Raw genomic sequence first — 22,253 nt, 5'->3', positions numbered from 1 at the left:
ACCATGAGATTATGACCTGAGCTGAAGTCAGGCGCTCAACCGACTGAGCCACCCAGGTGCCCCTGTGTTTCCATTCTTAATCCTGTTCTTATCTTCTCTACATACTGCTGTAATTGCACATATTGAGTAATTTTGTAATCACTTGTTTATAATTTGTCTTTCCTGTCAATTCCAGAAGGTAATATCTTCTTCATTTTTTTACTCCTTACATTTTGCACAGTATCTGAGTATAGTATATAGTCCACAAATATTTTTCAACGTTTATTTATTTTTGGGACAGAGAGAGACAGAGCATGAACGGGGGAGGGGCAGAGAGAGAGGGAGACACAGAATCGGAAACAGGCTCCAGGCTCTGAGCCATCAGCCCAGAGCCTGACGCGGGGCTCGAACTCACGGACCGCGAGATCGTGACCTGGCTGAAGTCGGACGCTTAACCGACTGCGCCACCCAGGCGCCCCACAAATATTTTTTAAATAGTTATAATGGAATTCTGTAAATTATAGATGTTGATTACATTGATTCCCAGATGTATTTGACCAAAAATCTGCCATTCATTAACTTCTGTCTATCTACTAGTCCTTCTAGTTCAGCTTTCTGGAGCAGTAAAATTAAAAGTGCAGTATTAATTCTTGTGATGAGACCCGAGTGATGTATGGAAGTGTGGAATCACTATATTGTACCCCTGAAACTAATACTACACTGTATGTTAACTGGAATTTAAATAACTTAAAAAAATGAAAAGTGTTGGGGCGCCTGGGTGGCTCCGTTGCTTAAGCATCTGACTCTTGGTTTCAGCTCACATCATGATCTTACAGTTGGTGGGTTCAAGCCCTGTATCAGACTCTGTGCTCTCCCCCCTCCCCAAATAAGTAGACTTTAAAAAAGCAAATAAAAGTGCACTGTTAATAAAAGCACACAGAGTTTTCCTAATTTGTATTTTCAGATAGTAGCTAGATATCATGGGTGTTCCACAACAATCCAAAATATTTAGTTTGGGACATTCAAAATGTCCTAAAGTTGTCATCACAGCCACCACATCCAGTTTCTGTATCCCCACTCTATGCAAATTTACCATCTGAGTGTCATTTTTAAGTAACCAGACATCTGAGATAGAAATCTGGAAATCAACCTTGTCTTGAAATTCACCCCCCACATCTTGTTGATCACTAAGTCCTGCCAAGTCTACATCTCAAACGAATTTATGATGCTTAGTGCTTATACTTTAGTTTATTCCCCCTCATTAAAGGGCTTGTATTAGTTTCCTAGCTATTCTTGTTAGCACCAGTTTCAGGGTTCCTTCCAACCCGTATTCTGAACTGTTGCTAGTTATCTTTGTAACATATAAATTATTTAAAATCTGAGGTTAGAGCAGGCCTTTAATGATCTGACCTATGCCCCTCCTTCCCTCACTCCACATTTTTCTGACTTCCATAGGAGTATCAAAATAGAGGTAAAAGTACTCACTTTTGTTGTTAATGTGCTGTATATCAACTTTAACTACTTTACCTCTCTGGGTAACATTTTTTAAAGTTATAAAAGAAGACTATATTAGAAAGAATCTGTGTGTGTATGTGTGTGTGTGTATATACCTTTTATTCATAAGGCACTTTGTCGTTTACCACACACTTCCACATACGTACTTTTTTAATCATCAGTACAATTCTGAGGTGCTTTTGAAGGTTTGTTGTGACTCTAAGATTTCCAAGGCAGAATTTGGACTTTTGAAGTATCGAATTAAGAAATCCCAGTACAAACATGTTCTGCTACAAGTCCTGAGGGAGAACATCACACTCCTTTCCTGCTTTCCATGTTATTGTAAGAGCTCATTAGGATGTAATGGGGGATGATAGAATTAGGAAGTCGTGCCTGTCTGCAGTCTGTGGCAGAATGAGACAGTTTATCGAGCAGTTTATTTTTGGAGGATTTACAGTTAAGTGTAATCAATGATATTCCTAAAAGGGATATTTTGACTTTCGGCAGGTATAAAATTCCTGATGTTTTGCAGAGATTCAGGATATGTCTAGATGTGAGGTATGTTTGTTCAGAGACCTCTCTCTGTAATTACTCTTGAATAATTTACAGTCTATTTAAGGTTTCTGTCCTAACTCACTAAACCAAATTAGAAAAAACCTAGGGAACATTAGAGAAACAGTTGCATTAAGAAACATTTCCTTTTTTCATTGGTTTAGGTAGTGTCAGAACACAGTGGCACAGGCCGGCATAGAAAGCTAGAGAACCACGTTGGCTTATTTATTTGTTGAGTAATGCTGCTTACGTTATTATTTTCTTTAAAGTGATTATAGTGTTTGTCCATAGCATATGTGTAGTAGCATACTAGACTGTCTTGGAAGATTTCCAGTTAGCTGACTTCATTCTTTCCTCCACTCCCAAGTCCTACCTAGTTTATACCTAATGTGACAAGCCTGTGGGGGAGAACGTCAGATTCAACAAACTACTGTCAATGAAACATTGTAGACTTTTGAATAAGATAATTATGTGCATATTTCGTATGTATGTGTAGTAAAATCTTAATTGAAACCTAAAAAATTGGAACCCTTCATTGACTTTTTTTTTTTTTAAGAAGGAAGAAATAGTGACAACGCAGCAAACTGTCATCAGGAATTTGTTTATTTAGGAAGTTATTTAAAAACAAACTTCTAAGATCCATATGTACATTCAAAACATTACAGTTGTAAGGCTGTATTAGGAGTCATCAGGAGATAGAGGATTTTAATGAGAAATTATCTTCAGCATTTTGAACTTACTAATACAATAATGCATATTAGTAATTTTAACAAATGAACTGGTGCAGTAGTCAAAACACAGGTGTTTTAAGTAGAAAATTAAGTAGAATACCTTTTTTAAATTTTTTAGATTTATTTTTGGGAGACAGTGAGTATGCACCTGCAAGCAGGGGAGGGACAGAGAGGGGGGACAGAGGATCTGAAGCGAGCTCTGTGCTATAGCACAGAACTCGGGAACACTGAGATGACCTGAGCCAAAGTCGGTCGCTCAACCAGCTGAGCCACTCAGGCTCCCCAGTAGTATGCTCCCTTTTTTTTTGAGCATATACTTATTCAGGGATTTATGGTGTTATCTTAATGAGCATCTAAAAAGTCAAAAACTTAATTAACTTAAAAACTGAAGTAAAAGTGGCTCAGAAGTAGGAAAAATGGGTTATGTTTGTGAACAATAAATTTACTTTTATAAGATAAACTTGTACCTCCTGGAAAAAAATTATTGAATAAATTTATAGGAACTTACATGGATCAAAAGATATACTGTACTTAGCAAGATTTGCAAATTATAAAGTACTCTAAGATATTGTTATGAAAAGAGGTACACTTGGTTGTTCTGTGTGATGCTGGAATGGTGCCGAATATATGTCTCAAAACTTAGGCTATGGTATAGGAATGTTATAAATAAAAAGAGTTTGTAAAAGTAAATATAGGAAGGACTTATTCAGGGGCGCCTGGGTGAATCCGTTAGCTAAGCATCAGACTCTTGATTTTGGCTCAGGTCATGATCTTACGGTTCCTGGGGTTGAGCCCTGTGTTGGGCTCTGCGCTGACAGTGCAGAGACAGGGATTCTCTCTCTCTTCCCTCTTTCTCTCTACACCTCTCTCTCAAAATAAATAAATAAACACTTAAAAAAAAGAGAGAGAAAATACTTATGCAGATTATTTTAACTCTAGTAATTGAATAGCAACAATAAAAAATAAAATAAAAGAATTCCAATTTGGGAGGATAACTCCCAGATGATTGGAGGCCCAAAAGTTTGTTGTTGTTGTTGTTTTTAAGAAAATTGCTAAAAAGAGGATAAGAAGTATGAGAAGATTAATGTTTATTTTGGAATATTTACACAGGAGAGTGTTTGAAATTAACTGGTAACTAATGCTGTAGAAGAGAAGAAAACATACAGAATCTTTTCTGTCTCTAGGCATAAGTCTAAGTTTTCTTTGAGTTTTGTCCTTGTGAGGAATGCAAAGGGAATTAACATTTTTTGGTGCTCACCATGGGCTAGGCATCATCTATCCATTATCACAGTGTGGATGGCAAATGCATGGCACTGTTCTCGGTTTCTCCTGTAGTAGTCATCTGTTTCCTTCAAGTGTCTTTTTAACATCTCCCTACCAAGTATCAACTTTGTTTCAGAATCCTTCTCAACATTGCCCTCCACCCCATGCCAGCAGCTACTTTTAATAGCCTAGAATTGGTATACGATAGGAAAGCTATTTTCCATCCTGGAGTTAACTATTATTACTACTTTACAAATGTGTTTAGTTATTTTTATTTTTTCTTACAGGCACAAGGTTTACAAAGACAATACTAGGTGATGCTGACTTGAAAACTGAAGGCTGACTCAATTCAGAAACCATGGTCTTTCCATAATACTGTGCTTTCAATTAGGCACCAAAATTGGTATCATTCCTTGAATAACTTAATTAGGGTTAAAACTGAAAAGTATCTATAGATTAGTGACTGTGGTCTAAATGAGTTAAATTGGTTGGGGAAGGTGGTAGTTGGCAACATTAACAGGAAATATTTAACATTTCATGCTTATTATATATAGCTATAACAATTAGCTATAACAGAGTTTATCAGTGTAAGCTAGACATTAATTTAATTTTGACCACTTTAATGCATGTGTTTTGCTGATCTTTAGATAAGGTAGAATTTAAGGTATTTCTAAAGTAGCCTTGTGCTGTTTGAGAAGTTAATATTGCCTGTAAATTGTGGTGACTTAGGTTATTGGTCAAAGTTAACATGGTAGACAAAATAAAGTCAATTTCAGAAAGGACTCCTAGATCCATTTTCAGTGAACTAAATCTTCGGGTTTAATTGCATTTTTGTATACCTGGCCATATTTTGATGGGACTAGAGCATCACTGCATATTTTCCTTTTTTTTTTTTTAAAGTTTATTTATTTATTTAGACAGCAAGTGCGTGCGCACACACAAGCAGAACAGCAGCAGAGAGAATCCCAAGTGGGCTCTGTGCTGTCATCACAGAGCCTGACATGGGGCTTGATCTCATGAATCCGTGAGATCATGACCAGAGAGTGGAAATCAAGAGTCAGATGCTTAACTGAGCCACCCAGGCTCCCCACATGTTTTCCATATGTAGTCATGTGGAAAAGTACATACTTTGTAAGTCCCTATCACCCACCTCGTCTCCACTTAAAAAGAAATTCCTGGTTCCCAGGCACACTCTCAATCATGTGTCCATTCATACACAAACACACACATGCGCACATTCGCAGCATGTATGTATGTGTGTATGTGCGCCCATACACATCTATTTCCTCTTACACTATGTACTTACGCCAATTGTAGAGGATTCTGCCAGTTTATATTATGCTCCTACATGGGTTTGCCTGAGGGAAAAGATGGTAACTTTGACTAAGCTTGTCATTTTCTATCTCTCATTTCCATGTTGCTGAGATGATTATTTCAAGAGCAATGCTGGTATTATCTCCAAGAATAGTTTTGAGAAACTGACTTGTATTTTAATTACCTGAGAGGGCCTTGGGGCGCCTGGGTAGCGCAGTCGGTTAAGCGTCCGACTTCAGCCAGGTCACGATCTCGCGGTCCGGGAGTTCGAGCCCCGCGTCAGGCTCTGGGCTGATGGCTCGGAGCCTGGAGCCTGTTTCCGATTCTGTGTCTCCCTCTCTCTCTGCCCCTCCCCCGTTCATGTTCTGTCTCTCTCTGTCCCAAAAAAATAAATAAACGTTGAAAAAAAAAATTTAATTACCTGAGAGGGTTAGAAAACAATTACATAATTTTTATTTTATTTGTAAAAGTGAAGAAAAATTGATATTTAAATTTCTTACCGTGTTAACCCTAGTGTACTAATTATTTTTTCTGGCAATAAACTAGTGACCCTGGGCAACTCTACTTAACGTTTAGTGGTTCAGTTTGTTTATCTGGATTGAGCTAGACAACTTTATTTCTGACTTCTAGCCTTTTTATATTCTGTCATTCTGTTATGGTCTCCAAGTCTTCATTATTGTTATGTCTTTGAAGTAAATTTGATGTGTGAAAATTTTTATTTATATGAGTTCATTTGGGGGATAATTATTCATTTTAACAGAAGACATCTCTTTCTAAAGAGATTGGCTAGGGGTGCCTGGGTGGCTCAGTCGGTTGAGCGGTTGGGTGTCTGACTTCAGCTCAGGTCATGAACTCGTGGTTCGTGAGTTCAAGCCCTGCGTCAGGCTCTGTGCACAGAGCCTGGAGCCTCGTTTGAATTCAATGTCACCCTCTCTCTCTGTTCCTCCCCTACTTGTACTCTCTCTCAAAAATAAATAAAGATTAGGGGGCGCCTGGGTGGCGCAGTCGGTTAAGCGTCCGACTTCAGCCAGGTCACGATCTCGCGGTCCGGGAGTTCGAGCCCCGCGTCAGGCTCTGGGCTGATGGCTCAGAGCCTGGAGCCTGTTTCCGATTCTGTGTCTCCCTCTCTCTCTGCCCCTCCCCCGTTCATGCTCTGTCTCTCTCTGTCCCAAAAATAAATAAACGTTGGAAAAAAAAATTTTTTTAAATAAATAAAGATTAAAACAAAATTAAAAAAAAAATAAAGAGATTGGCTAATTTATTACTTTGAGTACTCATTCCTCCAAATTGGTTCAGCCACTGCAGAAAACAGCATGGAGGTTCCTTAAAAAATTAAAAATAGAACTACCATGAGATACAGCAGTGCCACAAATGGGTATGTATCCAAAGGAAATGAAAAGAATATATTGAAGAGGTATCTGTGCTTCCATGTTTATTACAGCATTATTCACAATAGCTAAGATAAGGAAACAACCTGAGTGTCCATCAGCGGATGGATGGATAAAAATGTGGTGTATGTATATACAATGGAATATTTCTCAGACCTAAAAAGAAGGAAGTCCTGCCAACATGGATGGACCTTGATTGAAGGCATTACGATAAGTGAAATAAGTCAGATACAAAAAGACAAATAGTGGGGCGCCTGGGCGGCTCAGTAGGTTGGGTGTCCGACCTCATTTGTGGTCATGATCTCATGGATTGTGGGTTCATTGGGCTCTGTGCTGACAGCTCAGAGCCTGGAGCCTGCTTTGGATTCTGTGTCTCCTCTCTCTGCCCCACCCCCACTCATGCTGTCTCCCTCTCTTTCAAAAATAAGTAAACATTAAAAATAAAAGACATAGGGGAAGGGGAAAAAAAGTTACAGAGAGGGAAGGAGGCAAACCATAAGAGACTCTTAAAAACTGAGAATAAACTGAGGGTTGATGGGGGGTGGGAGGGAGGGGAAAGTGGGTGATGGGCATTGAGGAGGGTACCTGTTGGGATGAGCACTGGGTGTTGTATGGAAACCAATTTGACAATAAATTTCATATTAAGACAAAAAAAGAAAGAAATTCCTTTAAATCCAAAAAAATAAAAATAAAAGACAAATAGTGTATAGTATCGCTTAAATGTGGAATCTACCAAAGCTGAACTTGTAAAAACAGAGAGTGGAATGGTGGTTACCAGGGTCTGGGAGATGTGGGGGAATTGGAAAGATGTTTAAGGGAAAAAACTTGCAACCTGTAGATAAATAAGTCCTGGAGATCTAATGCACAGTATAGTGGTTTTAGACAGCAATTCTGTGTTATAAACTTAAAAATTGCTAACAGACTAGATCTTAATTGTGACTACAACAAACAACTGATAATTATGTAATGTGATAGAGGTGTTAGCTAATGCTATAGTGGTAATCATTGCGATATGTAAATGTATCAAATCAGCTTGTGCATCTTGAACTTACACAGTGTTATATGCCAATAATAGCTGAATAAAAATAATCATTCTTGTATGTATTTGATATACAAGTAATCATTCTTCTATATATTTGATATACATATTTGTTATATATGTATATATGCATACATATATATACTTATGTATCTACCTCAAAAAATCATTCCCCTTATGCATTATACTCTTTTTTTTTTTTATTTTTTTTTCAACGTTTATTTATTTTTTTGGGACAGAGAGAGACAGAGCATGAACGGGGGAGGGGCAGAGAGAGAGGGAGACACAGAATCGGAAACAGGCTCCAGGCTCCGAGCCATCAGCCCAGAGCCTGACGCGGGGCTCGAACTCACGGACCGCGAGATCGTGACCTGGCTGAAGTCGGACGCTTAACTGACTGCGCCACCCAGGCGCCCCTGCATTATACTCTTAAAATCAGTAAACCACTTTTTGAATTGCCACCATATCTAAGTCAAGCTATGCCTACAATGACTTGCCTTTTGCTTGCAAATTTGACTCACTTGGAAACTTTTCAGATTTATTTTTAGAGATTTTAAAACAAGGCATAAAGTTTATACACAGTTCACTATCTCTGATTGAAAAAGTATTTAAGCCTTTGACTCCCAAACACATACTTTAAAACATACACATTTAGTATATAGAATGCATATTTTTTCCTAAACACTCTTACCGGTCTCAAAAAGGATTGAAAACCAAAGGAATATCGATTTCATGGTCCAGTAATATAGTAAATTTTATTTAGCTTTCTGTGTTTCTTCTTTTGTACTTTTAAAAGGGAGGGGTTTTTTTTTTCCCCTAAATTTTACTTTATTGCCTGGCATTTATTTGTCCTTAATATTCCTTTCCATTTCAGTAATAATAGTGATTGCTCTTGCTTTCCACATGTACATCACTGAGATCTCCCTTGTTGGTTGGAATTTTTGGGACAGATATCAGGAAGAGTAGAGCACAGTCTCACTTTTTCTAATTATGTGATTTTTGTGCTACTTTGACACATTTGACAATTATCTATTGGCTGTAAATTTAAAATATAGTAATTATTTGACTTAGCTTTTTATTTATGAGGTTCTTTCATTTGATATAGATGAATCGAATACTTTTAAAAGTGGGAGTTAGCTTTCCTTGTCATTTTATAGTTTTGAGGAAAGTCTTAGATTCTAATAGTTTATGTTACTGTTAATAGTTTTATGTTACCATTAGCACTTAGGCTGTACAAACAATGCACTTATATTTGAGATTAGATGTGTATACTAAAACCTAACTGATTTGCATTAAATATGGGGGAAAGTCTGGTTTTTTTTTTTTAATGTTTATTTTTGAGAGGGGTGAGGGACGCAGAGAGAGAGGAGGACAGAGGATCTGAAGTGGGCTCTGTGCTGACAGCAGAGAGCCTGAGATGGGGCTCGAACTCACAAACTGTGAGTTCATGATATGAGTGAAGTCGGATGCTTCACTTAACTGAGCCACCAAGGTGCCCTGAAAGTCTGGTTTTAAATACAGGCTTTAACAAGTACAGTCTTATGAACATGAATTAAGTACATAAGGCAAACTAAGTTGTAGGTGTTATCTTCTGGAGAATAGGCCTTAATGACCATATAAAAAATATTTTTATGTAGCCTGTGAAAACATCAGTGATGGCATCAGTATAGTTATTTTATTGTTGTTACATGATTCTTCCAAATCTCTTGAAAGTAGTTTCTTCTGTAATTTGGTAAACATTCTCCTTCTAGTTTTTTTTTTTTTTTTTTTTTTAAATTTTTTTTTTTCAACGTTTATTTATTTTTGGGACAGAGAGAGACAGAGCATGAACGGGGGAGGGGCAGAGAGAGAGGGAGACACAGAATTGGAAACAGGCTCCAGACTCCGAGCCATCAGCCCAGAGCCTGACGCGGGGCTCGAACTCACAGACCGCGAGATCGTGACCTGGCTGAAGTCGGACGCTTAACCGACTGCGCCACCCAGGCGCCCCTCTCCTTCTAGTTTTTGACTAGTGTCTTCTCAATATTAAAGATATGTAGTATACAGTTACAGCTTGTTCTTGGCCTTCAGCAAGTAATCAGTGGTTGCTCATTGGTAATATTCTAATTAGTAAGGACCCAATGTATTTACACTGAGATTTGCTGAATAATAGGCATTTTATAATCAGAGCTTTAAGGTAGGTATTTCTTCTTGCTAAGTCTATCTTCGTGATAACTGGTGATTAGTCTATAGTGTTGATAATAATCACAAACATGGCGTTGTTACAACCAAATTAGAATGTAGATCTAACCTACTTTAGCAATAGAAGTACTGTTTTCTGGTTTTTTAACTTGCTTCTCAGATGACCTACTTTTTTTAGTGGATATCATGGATTTACCTCATGTTACTGCTGTAAGATATTTCTGTTTCTTATAACTTAACTTTTGTAATGAGCTAGATTAAATTATTTAATATTTCTATTATGCAAAGTTTAAACATAATTCACAGCATAATTATAAGGTCATACATATATAGAACACTACAAAATTTCATTTAGCTTACATTCATTTAAAGTAGGGGCATTCTGTTTCAGAATGAAGGAATATCTATTTCTACAGTGACCAATAATATTAATTTTATGATAGAATACTTTTTATATTAATTATACTCAAAGTAAGCTTTTGGGTAAATTTGTTTTTATCATCCTATTTTTAAAATTTATCTTTTTACAGACTTATAAGAGTGGGTAGCTGAAGAATGGGGAAAGGTTACATTTCATTTTATACCATATATGTGATAAACTATAGTGTCTTTACAAGGTTGGTCCCTCCATAGTAACTTACCTGTATATATTAAACCTCAAATACAAAAGTGGATCCTACGGTGTTTTTTCTAGATGGTGTGAAGAGGTATTTAGGAAATGGCGATATGATATTTGTTCTTGAGAAGACTGCCATTTAAAAATAACATACTTGAATGAAGTGTCTTCATTCCAAGACTTTATAAGATCTTAATTTATGGGTTTGGGAAAATTCCAAATATGAAGTTATCATATAGCTGAGTTTAAGGAAAATTAGTCAACTTTTTTTCCCTGAGGTCATTGGTAGAAGCTAATTTAAAACAGTTCTTTGTAATAGTCACATTCACATTATGTCCTCTTTTTAACTTCTAACAAAATTTTTTTTTTAACAGGTGGAGAAAGAACCTGTGGAGTACATGAACTTATCTGTATTAGAAAAGGTAAGTCAGTCCTCTGCATGGATATTCAGATACAAAATGGACACTTCACAGTGTATGTTAAATTTTAGTAAGATGTTAGATAATTTGGACTTAGAAAGTATACAGTTTAATAAATATTAACTTTTGGGGTGCCTGGGTGGCTCAGTCGGTTAAGCGTCTGACTTTGGCTCAGGTCATGATCTCACGGTTTGTGGGTTCAAGCCCCACGTCAGGCTCTGTGCTGACAGCTCAGAGTCTGGAGCCTGTTTCGGATTCTGTGTCTCCCCCTCTTTCTGCCCCTCCCCTGCTCGTGCTCTGTCTGTCTCTCTCTCTCTCTCTCTCTCTCTCTCTCTCTGTCTCAAAAATAAAAAATAAAAACATTAAAAAAATTTAAAAGATATTAATTTGTTATTTTTATTAGACATAAGCATTCATAAAGTACCTGTTGTTTGTTATGTGGTTATTGAAAGTTGTTACTTTATGTTTAGTTTTGTTGGGCTGATAAAGCCTGGTTTCTTAGCATGTTGGTTATTAGACATGGTGCAGAGGCAAAGAATGGAGGGTTTGATTTTTGTTCCCTTTCAGAATCTGGAATCTGAGTGCATGCTGATCTCCCATTGACTTCTGTTCTATTACTGTACCCCATCAGAGAGATGTGAGGAGTTGGTTGAAATTCAAATCGGGATCATGTCCAAAGACCACAACATCCTTTGACACCAACAACTGTCTATGCTTCCTTAGAAGGAGCCACCTGACAACTGGGTGGTTCAACAAGGTGGCCCCAGGAAAGGTAATTCAGTTATTAGGTGGGAGGAAAGCAATCAGGTATTCTCTAGATTTGGAAGAATCAGGAGAACCTTGGGAGTCCCCACACACATGAGTAATCCCGAATCGGTGGCGTGCTGTGAGGAAAGGAAAAGGTATACCTGGGGAGGTCAGGGGAGGAAATCCTTATAAATTCCATACTCTTTTCTATTTTGAAGCTTGGGAGACTTTATTTTTCTTACATCTCTCTTAAAAACTGAATTCGCCCTCCCGAGTCTGGCCAACTGGCAGCACTTTTGTCCCTAATATTTCACCCTAAGGAGGTTTGAGGCGGTGTCAGTATTTGTATTAGGTGAGTCTTCCTGGCATGCCAGGAAAATTGAGCATATTTTCAGTAAGTCTTCAACAGGTCTGAAAGCCTCAGCTTGTTTAGAGTTGAAAACAATTTATAATCCTTTGTAGGGGAATTTGTGTGAACATTATTGACGTGGTCACGCTATGGTTTGTGTGTCACTGCCTGTGATTGCTGTCCATTTAAAAACAGTCTCCTTCCTTGATTAAAGTGTAGTTTATCTATATTACCTTTCTTCTGGTAACACAAAGGAGAAAATCGAAGTCCATTCCCCGAAATCTCAAATGTTTTTATTACGGTGTTCATGCTATCATCATTGTTGATTTGTACTTCTTACCTAAGATGAGAGAGAGAGAGGGGACAAATGTGTACATTGTTTTCTTCCTCTAGGTCAACATTTTGAAATCTTCTTCTATAACATATTAGCCCAGAAATTCTGAAGATGTGGTAAATAATTTTACAGTTATTACCTTGTCCCACCAAAACTTTTTAAAACACAGAATTTATTTGGCGGGACAGCAGAAGACACCGTACAAAGCAGTTGGAATCAAAAGCTGTTAAAGCTGGAGTTAGGTGAAATGAGGATCAAGACAGGAATAGAGACAGCTAGAAGAGAGGAAGATAAAGGCTCAGAGGGTCTTTTGTGACTACAGTGGGAACATAAAGCTGCAGTGGAGGGAAGAGTACAGATGGGCTAGATGATGGTCTGAACATACCTTTTTATTATGGTTCTTCTTTTACTCTTTATTGCTGTCTCGATTCCTATCCACATAATGCTTTGCCCAGATTTCTCTCCATTATAATAGTCCAGCTTTTTCACTTCGTCCTGCTTTCCTATGGAATTTTAAGTATGTGATTAAAATTTCAAAAAATTATACAGTAGCCATGTCATGAAAAAAGTGTCTCAATCTCTGTGTATGTCCTCAACATCCAGTACAGTGCCCTATCTCAGTGGATGGATGTTCCACAAATATTTAAATATTTCAAAATTAACGCTCAGAACTAAAGCTTTTGCACTTTAAGCTGGACTTTCATAGAGTAGAGGATATGGAGGTTAAATAAAGTAGAATAATTGTAATTAGTATCAGTGATTCTGGTAAAATGGCATCTCTCATGACATATTCAGCTTCTTTTTACCTGTTTGGCTGTCTGTCTCCTTTCTGGCTTCTTTCTCCTGTCAGACCTTCAAATACCAGAATGTATCAGAGTTTGGTCCTGGGCTTACTTCATTTTTCCATCTTTTCCTTCTGTTTGATTTTATTTAGTTTGCTCTTAAATGCCACACAAATGTATCCATCCAAGCTGTCCTTGAGCTCCCGGTCTTACATCCCCTACTTACTTGGTACTTCTATCTGGATGTCTGTCAGAACAGCAACTTGACATGTCGAAAATGCAAGTCTTGATTTTCTCACGTGAGTCCATACCTTCCTCAGTCTTCCCCATGTCAGCAAATAAAAAAACAGTCTATCCAGTTGCTCAGGTCCTAATTTAGGAATAGCTGCGTATTTCACTTTGTCTTTCCCATTTAATATATTAGCCAGCTCTGCCATTTCTGCCTTCAGAATTTTAAACCATCCTCTTTTTTCCATCCTGCTGTTATCATTGTAGCCTGGGTTCCCATCTTTCTTGTCTACACAACTGTAGTAGTTTTCTGACAGGTTTCCCTGCTTCTACTCTTACCTCCTTACAGTACCTACCAATGATGTAAGTATAAATCAGGTTGAGGGGCTCCCAGGTGGCTCCGTCAGTTGAGTATCTGACTCTTGATTTTGGCTCAGGTCATGATCTCGTGGTTCATGGGATCAAGCACCACCCCTGTTGGGTTCTGTGCTGACAGCAGGAAGCCTGCTCGGGATTCTCTCTCTCCCTCTCTCTCTGCCCCTCCCCTGCTTGCATGCAGGCTCTCTCTCTCAAAATAAGCAAACTTAGAAAATATATGTATGTATGTATGTGTGTGTGTGTGTGTGTGTGTGTGTGTGTATGTATATTATATGTATGTATCAGGTTTACATGTATTGAATCTATATCAGGTTTTTATTAAATCAGGTTTTAAATGTATGTCCACTTTTGTGGATTTCCATTATACCTGGAATAAAATCAAAGTGCCTTACCCTGATCTACAAAGCCTTATGTTGTATTATCAACTCAAAGTCCAAAACATCATCGAAATATCATTAACTCCTCATCTAAAATCATTTGTATCAGGTATGGGTGAAACTCTGGGTATGATCCATCCTGGCTTAAAATTCCTGTCCATCTGCAGACCTGTGAAACTAGCAAACGAGTTGCCTGCTCTCCAAATACAGCGATGGAAGAGACATAGGATAGCAGTTATACATGTTGCCACCCCAAAAGTGAGAAAATGGAAGGAGGAAAGGAGTCACTGGTACTAAGCAATTTTGAAATGCAAGTGGGAAAAACCTGTAAGTTTCGTGGCCTGGAAATAAAACTCAGCCTGAGGTCTGAGGCTGTCTACCTTTTAGGTTTAAGACTGTACCCTTGGAGTCATCCTTCCTTTTTCTCGGAAGGTAGCATATGTCTGCACTGGTTTTCTGCCTGTAGGATTTGGGGAGGCCATTAGTCTTTCATTTCGTCTTCTTGACCCTTTCAGTTCAAGCTGGCAGTGATTATATATACTCTCAAAAACCTCATGAGTCTTCTCATTATGTCATGGGGATTCGTTCCTTTAGACAACGTGCCTCTCCACAGCTCTTTCCTGGATAATTCCATCTCCGTACTTGGCTTTTACTGAGATGGCAGGGGAGATCCATGAGTCATAAGTCTAATCTCTCTGGAGAGCCCTCTGTGTCACTGAATTTGTTCATTTTGAGGCACTGGCAAAAGGTTGTTTAGCTACACCCTTGGCTTTGTCTCCAGAGCATGCTTTCTTGACATTGAGTACTTAATTTTAGCATAATTTACAATCTGGATAGGCTCAGGATTTTCCAAATCATGAAGGCCTGGCACCTTTTTGCTTATAAGTTCTCTCAATTTATCCGTTTTCTCCCAAGGTTTACTATAAGCGGCAGGCCCCCTTTCAGCACTTTTCTTTGAAATCTCCTTAGCTAAATATCCAAGTTCATTGCTTACAAGTTGTAATTTCCATATAACTATAGGACACGATTTAGCCAAGCTCTCTGCCACAAGGATCTTGTTTCTCCCATTTCCAATAACATGCTCTTCCTTTCCTTCTGACCTCTCACCAGCAGCACCTTTAACATTTGTTTCTACAGTGGTCACTTTATGGCTGATTAGGTGTTCTAGACCTAAGACAGTATAGGCTTTTTTTCCTACTACAGTCCTTATTTTTTTCTGTCTTCACTAGCAGAATCATCATTAGAATCCATATTTCTATTAAAAGGCAATAGGGGCGCCTGAGTGGCGCAGTCGGTTAAGCGTCTGACTTCAGCCAGGTCACGATCTCGCGGTCCGTGAGTTCGAGCCCTGTGTCAGGCTCTGGGCAGATGGCTCAGAGCCTGGAGCCTGTTTCCGAATCTGTGTCTCCCTCTCTCTCTGCCCCTCGCCCGTTCATGCTCTGTCTCTCTCTGTCCCAAAAATAAATAAACGTTGAAAAAAAAATTTTAAAAATAAAAGGCAATAAATATTTCTCAAGACAATTTAGGCCTTTGCTGTCATGCTGCTCATAATTCTTCAGACTTCTCCCCGTTACCTAATTCCAAAGCCACTACCACACGTTACACGTTTGTTACAGCAGCACCCCATTTCCAGGTACTAAAATCTGTATTCGTTTCCTACAGCGCTGTAACAAATTACCACAACTTTGGGGGCTTAAAACAACGCAAGCTTATTCTTTTACCGTTTGGGAGACCAGAAGTCCAAAGTCAGTTTCACTGGGCTGAGGTCAAGCTTTTCTTCAGGAGGCTTGAAGGGAGAATCTGTTTCCTTATCTTTTCTGTCCAGGGCTGCCTACATTCCGTGGCACACATGCTTGCTCATTCTCTCTCTCTCTCTCAAAAGTATATAAATGTTAAAAAAAAATTAAATGCATTTTTAAGCCCAGATAAAAGTTAGGGAACCATCAGTATTAAAAATACAGAAGGTCAGGGGCACCTGGGTGGCTCAGTTGGCTAAGCGTCCGACTTCGGCTCAGGTCATGATCTTGCAGTCCCTGAGTTCGAGCCCTGTGTCGGGCTCTGTGCTGACAGCTCAGAGCCTGGAGCCTGTTTCAGATTCTGTCTCCCTCTCTCTCTGACCCTCCCCCATTCATGCTCTGTCTCTCTCTGTCTCAAAAGTAAATAAACGTTAAAAAAAAAATTGAAAAAAAAATACACAAGGTCATTAGGGAAATGCAAAATCAAAACCATGTTGAGATACCATTCCGCTCCCCCGTAGGATAGCTAAAATAAAAAAGACAATAACAAGTGTTGATGAAGATGTAGAGAAATCGGAACTTCATATGTGGCCGGTGGTATTGTGAATTGCTGCAGTCACTTTGGAAAACAGTTAGGCATTTCCTCAGAAAGTCAAACATAGTGTTACCAGATGACCCAGAAATTTTATTCCTAGGTGTGTAATCAAGAGATTTGAAAACTTATGTTCATACAAAAGCCTGTATTGTAATAGTCATAGCATCATTATTCATAATAACCCAAGTGGAAAAAGCCTAAATACCCGTGAAGTGATGAATGAATAAACCAAATGTGGTATATCCATATCATGGAGTATTACTCAACAATAGACAGGAGTAGGGTATTGGTACATGCTACAATGTGGATAGACCTTGAAAACATGCTAAGTGAAAGAAGGCAGACATAAAAGGCCACATATTATATGATTCTATTTATATGAAATGTCCAGAATAAACAAATCCATAGAGACAGAAAGCAGATTAGTGGTTTCCAGTGGCTGAGGGGAAGAGGGAATGGAGAGTGACTGCCGAGGGGTACAGAGTTTCTTTTTGGGGTAATGAAAATGCTCTGAAATGAGACAGTGGTAATGGTTGCACAGCTCTGCAAATATGCTGCAAACCACTGAAGCTTGTACACTTAAAAAGGTTGGCATTTACGGTGAATTATATATCAATAAAGCCATTAAAAAAAAACAGGAACTGAAAACTAGAGCTGTAGATTCACAGTCATAGACTTCTCATATGGTGGCCAATACTTAACAGGTATGGTAGATACTGTGTGACTTTTTAATCTACCTAGAAGGAGGTACTTGGTGTCACTTCTGCTGTACTGTGTTGGCATATAAGCAGTTACAAGCCGGCCTGGGTTCAAGGGGAGGAGAGTCTTCATGGGGATAGTGCCAAAGAGTTTGTAGCCGTTAAAATAAAGTCACTGCCATATATGCTTAAGTTAGAAAAAAAGAGAATGAGAATTTATGAGAAGACGTTCAGTGCAAGAAGTTAGAGCTATCGCATAAGCTCAGAGAAGTAGAAAGAAGGAATGACTACAAAGATAGCGATACAGTAAAGATCAACAGAACCAAAATGCCAGTACTTTGGAAGGTATGAGCTAGGTCTCTAGCATGGTTAATTAAAGACAAAATACAGAAGCCACACGTACATAATGTTAGGCTTATAAAAGGGGTGTAATTGCACTTACAAGTGAGCTTTAAAAAAATCTTAAAAGTATTCACGACTTTTTGACGACAAACTTGAAGTTGTAGATGAAATGGACAATTTCAGAGAACAATATAATTTAAACTAATAGAAAAGTTAAATTAATCGTAAGTGGTTTTTTTCAGGCAATTGCCATTCAGTCTTCAAAGAAAAAAGGACCCAATCTTATAAAAACTTCCAGAGACTGAAAGAAATGGAACATCCCCCCCAATTTATTTAATGAGACTAAAATATAACCTTGATACCAAACCAGAGTTAGTACAGTACGAGAGGGAAATACATACCAATCTTAGTTAGAAATCTAAATGTAAGTGTTAGCAAAACAAATACTGCAATGGTTGAGGAAAACATACAAACATATGACAAGTTGGACCATCCTAAGAATGTTGCATGTGAATCTGTTCATAAGGTTTGCCATGTTAGTCATGTGAGCATCTCAATAGAAGCAGGAAAAGCATTTGATAAAATATATTATCATTTGTAATAAAAGCCTTTATACTAAGAATATAAAAAAACTTCTTTAACCTAATAAATGACATATGTCAAAAATAGGTAATAGGGGCGCCTGGGTGGCGCAGTCGGTTAAGCGTCCGACTTCAGCCAGGTCACGATCTTGTGGTCTGTGAGTTCAAGCCCCGCGTCGGGCTCTGGGCTGATGGCTCAGAGCCTGGAGCCTGTTTCCGATTCTGTGTCTCCCTCTCTCTCTGCCCCTCGCCCGTTCATGCTCTGTCTCTCTCTGTCCCAAAAATAAATAAACGTTGAAAAAAAAAATTAAAAAAAAATAGGTAATAAACCAAATACTTAATGATGAAATATTAAAAGCATGAGTGTTGCTACTCAGCCTCGTACTGGAGATCTTAGCTGGTACAGTAAGCCAGGACAAAGAAATAGAAAGTATAAGTTTAAAAAGGAAGGGATAATGCTAATATTATTCATAGGTGATATTGATTACGTAGAAAATCCAGGAGACTCCAGGAGACTCTATAAACAAATTACTAGACTAAGAGAGTTCCATAAATTTGATTAATACAAGATCACTATATAAAAATAAGGCACACTTTTATATATAATAGGCAACAAACAATTAGAAAATGCAATAAAAGAAGATTCTTAGAGTATTGTGATAACTGTAATATACCCAGGAACAAAATGAACAAAAGATGTGTATGACTCTTATGGAGAAAATAAAAAAGCTTTATCTACAGACATAAAAGAAAATATGTAAATGAAGAGATAAATAATTTTTATGGGTAGAAATACAGTATGTTTAAATTGGCAGTACTCTCCAAATTAACCTATAAATTTAATGCAATTCTAACCTAAAACCCAACAACGAATTTTCAGGGAATGTACACGTTAGTTCTGAAATGTATATGGCAGAGCACATAGCCAAGAATAAACTAAGATAGCTTTGCAGTAAAGGAACATAGTAGGGAGGTGGGTATATATTAATTAAAATATTCATTTGGTTGCTTTATCAGAGGTCAAGTGACTGAACAAGAAAGGTTTTTTCTCTTTTAATGGAAAAGGCTAAGCTGATAGGATAGAGGTGGGTGATTCTACTTGTTGAGCTGCTTCTGTCTTCCTGTGTTGGACCCTAAGGTGTTGTGTTCCTTGGCATGTTTGAAGTTCCATGTCCACCTTCAGTCACCAGAACGGAAGGGGAGAAAGTAGCTCTTTTATTTATTTGGTTATTTTTTTGAAAGCCGCTCTCTTTAAGGATGTGATCCAGAGTTGCAAACAAACGACTTCTACTCACGTGTCATTGCCCAGATTTTAGTCACATGACCATACATAGCTACAAGGGAAGCTGAGACTAGTTCTGCCAAGTGTCCATTCAAGCTAAATCTGGGAAGTTGATTCCATATCTAGATAGAGGAGAGATAGAGAATGGACGGTAGCTGGCAGCCATCTCTGCTTCGGTGACTTGCCCTAGTGTTATCCAGAGCTTCTTGTAAAGTTACAGTAATTAAAATTATATGGAATTGGCCCAGATAAGGCATGTACTCTAATGAGACATGACAGAACAGAAGCAGATACTTATACACGGGAAACTTAGTTTACATGAAAGATGATATCACAGGTCAGAGTAAAGATGGATTACTTATTAAATGATGCTGGGAAAATTGGTTATCCATATGGAAAAAAATAAAAGTAGGTCTGTGTTTTCATGCCATAAACTGAAATACTATTTGGATTAACTTAAAAACTTCTAAGAGAATATTTGAAATCATGATATGATTTCAGGGTGGGAAACAAATTCTCAAGTCACAGAAAGTACAATCTCTAAAGGGAAAGGTTGATGAATTTTACCATTTTTAAATTTTATTTTATTTTATTTTATTATTATTTTTTTTAGGTAAATTTTAAAAGTTGTATATAATAAGAGCTACTATAAGCAGGTAAATGAGACAAGTCACAAAAGAGAGGTGCTGTTTACACTGCATATATGTGGGCAATGAAAGTTAGGGTTCATAAGACGTAATGATCCCTGATGTATTCTTAAAGTTTCCTAATGTGTATGTGCAAGGCTGGGTAAAGGTGCTAGAGGAGAACATACAGAAAGGGCTGCCCTCGTAGAGCTTACCTTCTAGAGGAGGGAGACTGATAATAAGTAGAGGATAAGTAAAGCATATTTTAGGAAGTGAGAAGTGATAATGGAGAAAAATAAATCATGGTAAAGGAAATTGGGCTTGCAGCTTAACCTCTTCAGCCATTTAGGGTGGTCAGGGAAGGCCTTTTTGAGACCATGGAAACTGAATAGGGATTGGAATGCAAGGGGTAAGCCATGCCATTATCTAAAGGAAGAACATTCCAGGCAGAAGGAACAAGTGTGAAGACCCTGAGGTAGGAATGCTCTTGACTTGCCTGAAGAACAGAAAGAAGGTCAGTAACAAGAGTGGCAGGGAAAGGAATAGATAGAGCCAGACAAGTAAGGGAGGACTAGATTGTGTAGGCTCTTGCAGATCATGAACGTATTTGGTATTTTGTAAGTGAAATGGAAGCCATTGGAAGGTATTGATATATCTCGAATTATATTTCCCTTTTGTTAATTAATAAAAATTTCAGACACACCAAAAAGATATAGGGTAGTGAACCCACACGGACTCCCTACCTAAATTCAAAAATTATATTTCTTTTCTTTAAAAAATTTTTTTAAAATGTTTATTTTTGAGAGAGAGACAGAGAGCGAGCATGAGTGGGGAGGGGCACAGAGAGAGGGAGACACAAAATCTGAAGCAGGCTCCAGGTTCTGAGCTGTCAACCCAGAGCCTGACATGGGGCTCGAACTCACAAAGCACAAGATTGTGATCTGAGCCAAAGTCAGACGTTTAACCAACCGAGCCACCCAGGTGCCCCCCAAAATTATATTTATTTTCTGTGTTTGCTTCAGCTGTGCATACTTTTTAAGAGCCTAATGTAGTAGATTTTTAAATGTTCCAGTTCTGGATTTGTTTAGTTGTTTATATATGATAAGAAAAATATATGACATATGTATGATAAGATGTAAGAAATATATATAAGATCAACAAATAAGAATTATATATATTCTCCTTTTTACAAAAGGTGAAATACTATATATGTAGTTTTGTGTCTTGTTTTTCTTTTTCTTTAAACTGTGTACCTTAGGGGCGCCTGGGTGGCTCAGTCGGTTAAGCGTCTGACTTCAGCTCAGGTCACGATCTCACGGTCCGTGAGTTCGAGCCCCGTGTTGGGCTCTGGGCTGATGGCTCAGAGCCTGGAGCCTGCTTCCGATTCTGTGTCTCCCTCTCTCTCTGCCCCTCCCCCGTTCATGCTCTGTCTCTCTGTCTCAAAAATAAATGTTAAAAAAAAACCAAACAAACAAACTGTGTACCTTAGGGTCAAATTCAAATCAGAAAGAACATAGATCTCTGTCTTTTTTCTGGCTTCATTGTACTTCATTATGTGAACACAACCATAATTTGTTCAGCTAATTGCCTAGCAGTAGAAATTGCTTTGTTGTAAAATTTTTACTATTAAAATAGTGTCACAGTGAATTTTGTGGTCTACTTTTAGGTAGATTCTGAAAAGTGGGATTTCTTTTTTTTTTTTTAATTTTTTTTTTCAACGTTTATTTATTTTTTGGGACAGAGAGAGACAGAGCATGGACGGGGGAGGGGCAGAGAGAGAGGGAGACACAGAATCGGAAACAGGCTCCAGGCTCTGAGCCATCAGCCCAGAGCCCGACGCGGGGCTCGAACTCACGGACCGCGAGATCGTGACCTGGCTGAAGTCGGACGCTTAACCGACTGCGCCACCCAGGCGCCCCTGAAAAGTGGGATTTCAAAGAGTAATTCTTACATAATTGTATCACAAATTGCAAAAATCCTGTCCTTATGCATTTTACTTGTTGACTTTGAGATACCTCTTTACTGAAGATATCAGAAGACAGGTGGATATCTAAATTTAGAATTCAGGGAAAAGTTCAGTATAGGAGATAAATTAGGGGGTATTTAGTATTTAAGTCATGAAGCTATTTGAGATCACCCAGGAAGTGAGCTTAGATAGAAAGAAAAGATGACCGACCAAGTGTAGCATTAACATGACTTACACTTGAAAATTAGAAGGTATT

General features: G+C 38.2%; 1 protein-coding gene across 2 annotated transcripts in view; it reads left to right on the top strand.

Moving 5' to 3' along the window:
• Positions 1-22,253, top strand: part of SYT14 (synaptotagmin 14) — a 218,226-nt gene that overhangs the window by 4,530 nt on the left and 191,443 nt on the right. The window contains exon 2 of one of the 2 annotated variants that reach the window (XM_047841636.1): positions 10,932-10,979. In XM_047841636.1, coding sequence (XP_047697592.1) covers positions 10,932-10,979 — 48 coding nt within the window. Of the gene's footprint in view, positions 1-10,931; positions 10,980-11,642; positions 11,749-22,253 lie in introns of those variants that run through there. The other variant, XM_047841637.1, reaches the window with a different exon arrangement.

The sequence above is a fragment of the Prionailurus viverrinus genome, chromosome F1 (assembly GCF_022837055.1).
Source record: "Prionailurus viverrinus isolate Anna chromosome F1, UM_Priviv_1.0, whole genome shotgun sequence".
Classification (NCBI taxonomy): Eukaryota; Metazoa; Chordata; class Mammalia; order Carnivora; family Felidae; genus Prionailurus; species Prionailurus viverrinus.
The sequence above is the reverse complement of the archived record's forward strand: the minus strand, read 5'-3'. Positions and strand labels throughout refer to the sequence as shown.